The 9,728-nt window shown below is 37.6% G+C and overlaps 1 protein-coding gene across 1 annotated transcript; it reads left to right on the forward strand.

Annotated features, from left to right (window-relative positions):
- The first annotated feature begins 5,551 nt into the window (after nucleotides 1–5,551).
- Nucleotides 5,552–7,312, forward strand: LOC114283312 (protein SIEVE ELEMENT OCCLUSION B-like). Its single transcript, XM_028226135.2, has 2 exons — nucleotides 5,552–6,038; nucleotides 6,235–7,312. Exons 1-2 carry the CDS (start codon nucleotides 5,637–5,639, stop codon nucleotides 6,526–6,528), a joined length of 696 nt encoding a protein of 231 aa, XP_028081936.2. The 5' UTR covers nucleotides 5,552–5,636; the 3' UTR covers nucleotides 6,529–7,312.
- Nucleotides 7,313–9,728: the final 2,416 nt, after the last annotated feature.

Raw genomic sequence — 9,728 nt, forward strand, 5'->3', positions numbered from 1 at the left:
GATTTAATTCCTAAGTATGACATTGATATCTTTGAAAAATGTAAATTTTGTGTGCAATAAAAAATTACTCGCATTCCATTTCCTAAAATAGATAGAATCACATCTCTACTTGAACTTGTGCATAGTGATGTATGTGACATGCATAGTACCCCCACTAGAGGTGGTAAGAAATATTTTGTAACATTCATTGATGATTTTTCTAAGTACTGTCGTATTTATCTTTTGCATTCAAAAGATGAGGTGCTTGATAAATTCAAGATTTTTAAGACAGAAGTAGAAAATCATGTAATGTCAAGATAAAGAGACTTAGCTCTGATAAAGGTAGTGAATACCATTTTCCAGAATATTCTGAAAATGTCGGTATTATTCATGAGAAGTCTGAACCCTACACACCACAACAAAATAGAGCAGTTAAAGAAAGAATAGAACATTAATAGAAATGATTAATGCTATGCTTTCTTATTCCAATTTAAGTTCTGGTTTTTGGGGTGAAGCCTTGCTCACTGCCTGTCACATACTCAATAGAATTCCTCTCAAAGGAAGAAATGTTACTCCTTATGAACTTTAGAAAAATAAGAAACCTAATCTTGGTTACTTGAAAACATGGGGTTGTACAGCAATAGTCAGATTGCCTGAACCTAAAAGGAAGAAATTAGGTGAAAAAGGAATTGAATGCATATTCCTTGGCTATGCTATACATAGCAAAGCATATAGGTTTCTGGTAGTAGAGCCCAATGGTTCAGTGGAAACAAATACCATCATTGAATCACGTGATGCGGCATTTTATGAGAATCGTTTCACAACCATTCCAAGGTTGGATTCTAATCAAGAAAATGAATCAACTCCTTTGATGTCTACAGAAGAAAGTGAACAACATGAACCCATTGAGCCTAATGAACCTAATGAGCCTATTGAGTTAAGAAGGAGTAAGAGGGCTAGGATTGAGAAGTCATTTGGCCCTGATTTCATTGTTTACCTTGTAGAAGGAACTAGAAAAGCTTATTGTAAGCAAACAATGATTTCTTTGAATATGGATTCAGATCCATTAACCTTTAAGGAAGCTATGAAGTCTGAAGATGTTGCTTTCTGGAAAAAAGCAATAAACGATGAAATGGATTCTATCATGGGTAACAATACCTGGATACTTGCTGATTTGCCACTTGGATCCAAACCCATTGGTTGTAAATGGATTTTCAAAAGAAAAATGAAAGTTGTTGGCACAATTGACAAGTTCAAAACAAGACTAGTTGCTAAGGGTTTTACTCAAAAGGAAGGTATTGATTATTTTGATACATATGCTCGGTGGCTAGAATCGCTACCATTCGAGTGTTGATTGCCTTAGCCTCAATCTATAAGCTTGAAAACCATCAAATGGATGTTAAGACCGCTTTCCTAAATGGATTTTCAAAAGGAAAATGAAAGTTGATGGCACAATTGACAAGTTCAAACCAAGACTAGTTCCTAAGGGTTTTACTCAAAAGGAAGGTATTGATTATTTTGATAAATATGCTCCGGTGGCTAGAATCGCCACCATTCGAGTGTTGATTTCCTTAGCCTCAATCTATAAGCTTGAAATCCATCAAATGGATGTTAAGACCGCTTTCCTAAATGGAGAGTTAGATGAGGAAATCTACATGCAACAACCGAAAGGATTTGTTGTACAGGGTCAAGAGCACAAAGTGTGTAAACTAGTGAAGTCACTGTATGGACTGAAACAAGCTCCAAAACAGTGGCATGAGAAATTTGACAAAGTAATAGTGCCAAATGGTTTTAGGATATATGAATATGATAAGTGTGTGTACATTAAGTTTACTGGAAATAGAGGTGTAATCATATGCCTATATGTAGATGACATGCATATTTTTTGTACTGACAATGACGCCATTGAAAGTACTAAAAGTTTCTTGTCGTCTAGCATTAGTATGAAAGACATGGGCTTGGCTGATGTAATTCTGGGTATTAAGATCAAACTAGAGGCCAATAATTTGATTCTAACCCAGTCGCACTATGTTGAGAAAATTCTTAAGAAATTTAATCGATATAATTATACACCCATGTCTACACCTTTTGATTCAAATTTGAAATTGTATCCTAATACTGAAAGAGCTGTTAATCAGCTAGAATACTCAAGAGTAATACGTAGCCTGATGTATGCCATGACTTGCATTGCAGTGGGAAGACTTAGTAGATACACTAGTAATCCCAGTAGTGTGCATTGGTATGCTGTTAACCGAGTACTTAGATACTTGAGGAAAATAATAGACTATGGAATAGTCTATAATGGCTATCCAGCAGTGCTGGAAGGATTCACGGATGCTAGTTAGATAATTGACCGTGAAGATCACTCGTCCACGAGTGGTTGGATTTTTACTCTTGGAGGAGGAGCTATCTCCTGGGGATCTAAGAAGCAAACATGCATAACAGATTCAACCATGGCATCAGAGTTTATAACATTGGCTTCTTGTAGCAAAGAGGCAAAGTGGCTAAGGAATCTCTTGTTAGAGATTAAGATATGGCCAAAACCTATGCCACCAATATCTTTGCATTGTGATAGTGAAGCAACTCTATCACGGGCTTATAGCCATATTTATAATGGAAAGTCCAGGCATATAGGACTAAGACATAGCTGTGTTAGGCAGTTAATCATAGAAGGTGTGATTACCATTAGTTATGTAAAGTCAAGTGAAAACTTGGATGACCCCTTAACAAAGGGACTTGCAAGGGATTTGGTGTAGAAAACATCAAAGGGGATAGGTCTTAAGCCCACTTAACATAATCACTTCTAGTGGAAACCCGACTCAACGCTTGAAGAAACATCAAGTTTTGAGTTCAACAAGCCCAAGTACACCATATGTCGTGATTGCAAGCACTTAGTTTTATTTCATTTTCATCCCAAGGTTGAAGTGCTTGGTACCTGTAATATGAAAAGAAGAGGATGAGTTAGCAAACTCTTAATAAGCTTACAAGTGGGTTGTTAGGATACTATAAATTACAAGGGTACTCTCAGTAAGCTTACCTATGTGAGTGTAGGAGGTGGTGCCGTTTCCTATGAGTCCAAGGGCTTGACTCTAGAGTGCTCATGAAACAAGATATAGACACAAGGTCAATCCACGTGTCGGTTTTTTTGAATACTTGAGGTAACATGTACTGTGCGTAAGATATGTCCGATTAGTCATATAAGATCGCTACTTCAAAGACAAGTCTACTATGTCATCTTGTCGAACTTTGAGATGTCTTCACTAAGTGAATTATTCAAATCGTAAGATATCTTCACCTATGCATAAGGCTGCCAAGAGTCATCATCTGGTATTTTGAAAATGGTGGGGGAATGTTGGGGAATTTTCAAAATGGTTTTTAAAATTTATAGTTTAGTTTTTTGGGTGTTTTCAAAACCTTCCTTGTTTTTCTTTGGAAAACATTAACTAAGCTTGGGGACTTTGTCCCACATCAGAAAGAGAGAAAAACATGGAGCACTTAATAAAGTGCTACATGGAATATTCCTTTGAATATGGAATTGTGGGATGAAAGCTAGTGTGCATGCACCTACACCGCAAGGATGGTGCTTCGCACCATTCGCACACGCACACACGCGCGTGGTGTGGGCAATGGGCTGTGTGGCGTTTGATGGCGCACTTTGCACTTAGCACGGACGCATCAGCGCCATGAGGGCGCTTTTCTATTTGCATCGGACAGGTTGGAACGATGATGTGGATCCAACGTGGCATGGGTGACATGGAATACAATCAGCTCCACGTGGCAGTGGCATGTCGTCCGTTGGCGATGAGTCAACCAACCGATCAAACGGTTGTGAGTCCGATCTGGAGTGGGTTGATCATAGTGGTTGATTGGAGATGCGCGCAATCGTACAGATGAGATGGCACCTGATCGAGATCAGGTGTGATTAGTCAAGGCATCTATTCGGTGTCAGAATGATCTACACTATAGATCATCAATCCAACGATCAGATCTAATCGAATGCGATCAAGGGACATGACCATTCAATCAGATCCATCAAGGCCTATAAATAGGCTACGAAATCAGCCATTTCATTCCATCCAAAATCCTGAAAAGCATTCCTACAATTCTCTCTCTCTCTCCCTCTTGATTTTGAATTTTTCAATCAAGAGTTTCTTAAGCAAATTTCTATTTTTCTTATTGATAATCAAGTTCTGCAGATTTGATTACCAGTGTCTTGGTTTCTTGATTATATCAAGAGTGTTCTGATCTATCATTGTCAGTGCAGACGCCGATAGACTAAATCTTTAGATCAGGCTTCATTGTATCCTGGAGACAAATTTGTTATAACCCCCTGCACACCTTTTGGTGGGTACAAATATTGTCTTTAAGAAAGCGACTGAGTAACGCGACTTAAAGCACCAATTTTCTGTTCTATACGACAAGATCATTGCCAAAATTTGAAGACCCAAAGACCACCAATTGAAGAATTCTAGATGAATTGTTCCAACAATCTCTACCCATCCCATGATTTACTTCATATTTTGTATAACCAATCCACTAGTATGATGGTGTACTCTTGTCTATCACATACATGTAAGTTCTTTTACAAAATACCACCTTCTCATGATGTTGCTTCGAGACTACCAAATAATTAGTCACATTTAGAGAGAGTCAAGGATCCTTTATCCCAAATTTCTTTATTTTGTTGTTCCAATGCCCTCAGAACCATCGAATCATGCGAGAAAAGTAAATCTAGAAATATGATCGAATGGTTAGATGTGGATTGGGACATAGAGATAGAAAAATTGAGAAACAAAGAACAAAGGATCTGTGCCTTTAGAGAGAGTACAACACAAGCATTATTAATAAATTTTACCATTGGTGTCAGGTACATAGCCTCAACTATAGAGGCATGGGAGCTTTCTAGTCTGGCTCATATGGTCAACAACATATACAGCCACTTGCAGAAGCAATTGGCTCTTTGTTATCAACAAATTGGTTAGTCCAATCCAACCCAACTCAACCCATTTCATTTTATAGTATTACATGATAGTATGTATAGTAAATGGAATGGAATTGACATACAGACTAAATTTTGGTTTGTTGCAGCCGAAAAAAAGTATATTGAAGCATTTCAGATGCTTGTTTGCCCCTTTGAGATGGCACACATCGATAACATGAAGATCCTCAAAGCTCTGATTTATGCTAAGGATGATCAACTGCCACTTGTTGATGGTTCTAATAAGAAACGGGTTTGTTTATATTCATTTAACCCATTTATGTCATTTTCCATATATAAGCTCAATAACTTGAAGGACAATGAGAATGGGATTCAAGGTTTTCATTATGAAATATTTTAAGAGCACAGAAATCGATAACAAATTCGAGCACAATCCTCTCACATAATCGTCGATTTTACTTTTTTGTGAGTCTCATACCTATGTGATAGAGTTGTGTCTAGTTTTGTATTTATTTCTGTATCCGTAAAAGAATTGTTTCACTATTCAATCATTTTGTATTCATTTGGTTTAATCTATGACTTCCCTAAAAGTTCTCACATTGGTTTGATCTTTGTATGACAAACACAGGTTAGCATTGATGTGCTAAGGAGAAAGAATGTGTTGTTACTCATTTCAGACTTAGACCTCTCCCATGAAGAGCATTTCATACTCAATCAAATGTACACTGAGTCTCGACAAAACCCGACAAGATCGGAGAGTCAGTATGAGGTTGTATGGCTCCCAGTCCTCCACAGAACAATCCCATGGAATGATGCGAAGCAACAGAAATTTGAGGCCATTCAAGCTTCGATGCCCTGGTTCTCGCTGTACCACTCTTCACTGCTTGATCCAGCAGTCATCAAGTACATTAAAGAGGTCTGGCACTTCAACAAGAAGCCTCTGCTTGTGGTGTTAGACCAACAAGGCAAAGTTGTGAATCCTAATGCAATCCATATGATGTGGATTTGGGGAAGTATGGCTTTTCCATTTACTAGCTTGAAGGAGGAAGCACTTTGGAAAGAGACAACTTGGTCAATTGAGTTATTGGCAGATTCCATCGATCAATCCATTGTTAATTGGGTAATGACTATTCTTCTAATTGACTCTTGTGTTTGTCATTTCTCATTATCAAGTTTTGACATACCAACATTGGGAATTTGGAAAGATTGGCACTATCTAATTATTAAAATAGAAGTGATACACAAATAAAGTATATAAAATGATGCAAATGTATTGAAATTTTTGTGACTTGAGTTTATTTTGTTGGTTAATTCAGATTGTAGATAGAAAGTACATTTGCTTGTATGGAGGAGAGGACCTAGAGTGGATCCGAAAATTTACATACATAGCAAAAGCTGTTGCAAAAGCAGCAAACATCACATTGGAGATGTTGTATGTAGGAAAAAGCAACCCAAGGGAAAAAGTTCGGAAGATCAGCAACACTATCTTGAGTGAGAATCTCGGCCACATATTGTCAGACCCAACTCTCATGTGGTTCTTTTGGGTGAGGTTAGAAAGCATGCGGCACTCCAAGATGCAACACGGTAAGTCTGTAGAGAAGAGATCATGACAATTCTGTGCTTTGATAGAAGTGAGCAAGGATGGGCTGTGATTAGTCATGGCACGGTTGAGATGGCTAAAGCCAAAGGTGACACCATGTTGACTAGCTTGACCAAATATGAAGATTAGAAGGATCAAGCTAATAAGGTTGGTTTTGTGAATGCACTCATTGATAACCTTGAAGAGCTTCACACCCCACCTCACTGCTACTGTCTGATCTTTCCTGGCACCACCGGAAGCATCCCTGAGCTAAGAAGCACGGGTGCGGGTACGAGTACGGTATGGGTACGAGTACGGATACGCCGATACGGCAAAATCTCAAAAAAGTAGGGTACGGATACGGCTGCGGTACACCGATATTTTTTTATTTTTTATAATTATGGTTAAAAGATCCAACCTACAAATTGAAGTTAAATATCAAAACTAAAAAAAGAACTATAAAACTAAAAGACAAAAATATTAATATATTTGAATTCACCATAACCAACACCAATGCAGTCCATAATCCAAGCAAAGGAATAACTTGGTTCTAATTTATTAATTTATTAATTTTTTATTAATATATTTGTGTTCTAATTTATTAACTTGGTTCTAATTTTTTATTAATATATTTGTGTTCTAATTTATTAATTTTTTTGATCTAATTTTTTTTTTTTTTTTTTTGTTCTAAATATGATTGAATAACTTGGTTCTATACCTCTCTAATTTTTTTTTGGTTCTACATCAACATCATATTATACCTCTCTGAAGAAGAAAGAAGAAACAAGAACAAAAACAAAAAAAATAAAGATGAAGGAATTCTGACCACTTACTTGGTTACGGGGGACAAAAATAGATGATAGATGTTTGCTGATCTCTGCCAAAAAAAAAAAATGAGATGAAAAAGAAGAAACGAAGAAGATGAGAGAAGAGGAGGGTGATGAAACAGCGAAGAAGAAGTCGTACCCAATGCCATGGGTCGAGGTCGAAGTCGAAGACGAGGGTGATCTCTGGGTCGAAGTCGAAGTCGAAGACGAGGGTGGTCGAAGTCGAAGACACCTCTGGGTCGAAGTCGCCTCTTGGTGCTCAACTGATGAGATTAGGGAAAAAGGGATAAGATTAGGGCAAAACAACTTCATTCGTATATACATTTTTTATTTTATTTTTTTAAAATTTTTCTTAATATTGCTCCGGTACCCCTCAATTTTTCAGAAAATTTGATTTCTACCCCCGACGTACCCAAAACGCACCAAAGGCGTACCCATGCCGTACCCAACTAAGGCTGTGACGCCCCGATTCTACACTATTGGTTGCAGACAAAGGAGAGTCACTAATGAGTCCTATGGTCAATAGCCAAGTAAGATCCCAGATCGCCGAAGGAGTCAAAATAGCCTCCCTTCTAAGTCTAGCTTTCTTAGGTAGTGCACTACCCTTTTGACAGACCTTAAAAGGTATTGACACAAGGTCTCATAAGCAACGATAAGGTTAATACATATAAATATATAGAACATAATAGCCACGAATATCTTTTATTACAAAAGTTTGTTCCATTACATTACATCCCAAAAAGAAGGTTTTAAACTTCTTATGAGTCTTACAAATTAACAAAAAGGAAATTTCTAGTATTCCTAAGATAGCCAAAAGTCTTCGAAGGTTTCCGGCTCGTCGTCTTCCGCTATGAGTTCCGCTTCGTCACCTGGCATGATACGCCGTGAGCTTTGAATGCCCAGTAAACACACACACACCCTACCATTTTTTCCCAGTCTAATACACAATCACAATTATAACATCAAGTAATAAAGCATGATACACCAATAAACAAATAAATACATTAAGAGTTGAGTCAGATGTTAGTAACTAGAAATCCCCCAAAGAGATTCCGTCCTCCCGACCACAAGAATCGGACGCGGATTATTCGGTATGCCCCCTCTTTTGCTGCTTTGTTGCAGACCTAACCTCGGATGCCTACCAACGGTTATATACCGCGTAGCGCCAACCGCAGGGCCTCAAAAGAGACGGTAAAAATAGGGCCTTGCCCGAATCCCTCCTTACACCAAACCACCTAGGGTCCAAATATAACCGCTCCGTTCAAGGGTCCCGAAAACCACTTGCGCAAGTTTTAACCTCGAATAGGGAACGCATCCCAATAAACCATATATCACATATTCTCATCTTTTCATTACTCAAATGCTCGAAAACCCAATACCCTCCCAATTTGGTTTCCCGTTGAGTTAGATATTTTACATCAAGGTTAGACAACTTAACCAGATAAAAATGTCCACACAAGCATACATCCATAAGATGAAGAAGATAGAGAACATAACATAACACATACAATATCATGCCAAGATATGATCATAAGCTAATAAACATTTTTATGAATACAAGGGCACAAAACATCCATGCATAAAAAGTTCCAGATTTAACATCACATGAAGGTTAATATGGAAGGACTACTTAGGTTCATCCGCCGGACTCGGTTTTCCTATGGTTCGTAGAGAATTTGATCTAGTTCCTAGAACATTTTTCGGAAATGGGATTGCTTTTCCCGATTTTAAGTTATTTGCAAAATAGTCCAGCACTGTTCCCGAATCTGCCCAGAATCTGCCCAGATCTGTCGACTGTTACGAAAACTTGATTTTCTTGCAAACCACTCAATGTTTTTTGATGAAACCAATTTTAGTTAAAAGCTAACTCCTTAAGGAAGGTTTTGACATAAAATAGAGGTTCAGAATATTTTTGTACATTTTTCTGGAATTTTTGAAAGTTGACTGAAAAAAACAGGTTTTAAGGTGGAATGCCAAAACAAGAAAATTTATAAAAAGGGGGCTCCACCATGGAAGAGTTTCATTTCTTTTGTGAGGAAAACATGCTAACTATCCCATGTTTAACTCAGAAAATTTGTTTGAAAGAGTACCCTTGAAAGGTTGAGAGATTTGTACAAAAAGAAGATGGTTTGTACTAAAATGAGGAAAATACAAGAGAAATGGAAACAATACTCAAATCTTGGTATTTTTAACATGAGAACATGATAATAACAGATCTGAAACATCACTTAAAATCTTAAAAAAAGAACATGCATTAGAAAAGAAAATGAAGAGAAGGTTGTGTTGGTGGCTTACTTACTAAGCTTTGCACAAGAAACTCTCTTCTTCTTCCCTCTCCTCCTCTAGACTTCTCTTCCTAGCTCTCCTCCCTCTCTCTAACTAAAATGTGTGTGTGAGTGAGTGT

This window comes from Camellia sinensis, chromosome 10 (assembly GCF_055761805.1).
Source record: "Camellia sinensis isolate YWXY chromosome 10, ASM5576180v1, whole genome shotgun sequence".
Classification (NCBI taxonomy): Eukaryota; Viridiplantae; Streptophyta; class Magnoliopsida; order Ericales; family Theaceae; genus Camellia; species Camellia sinensis.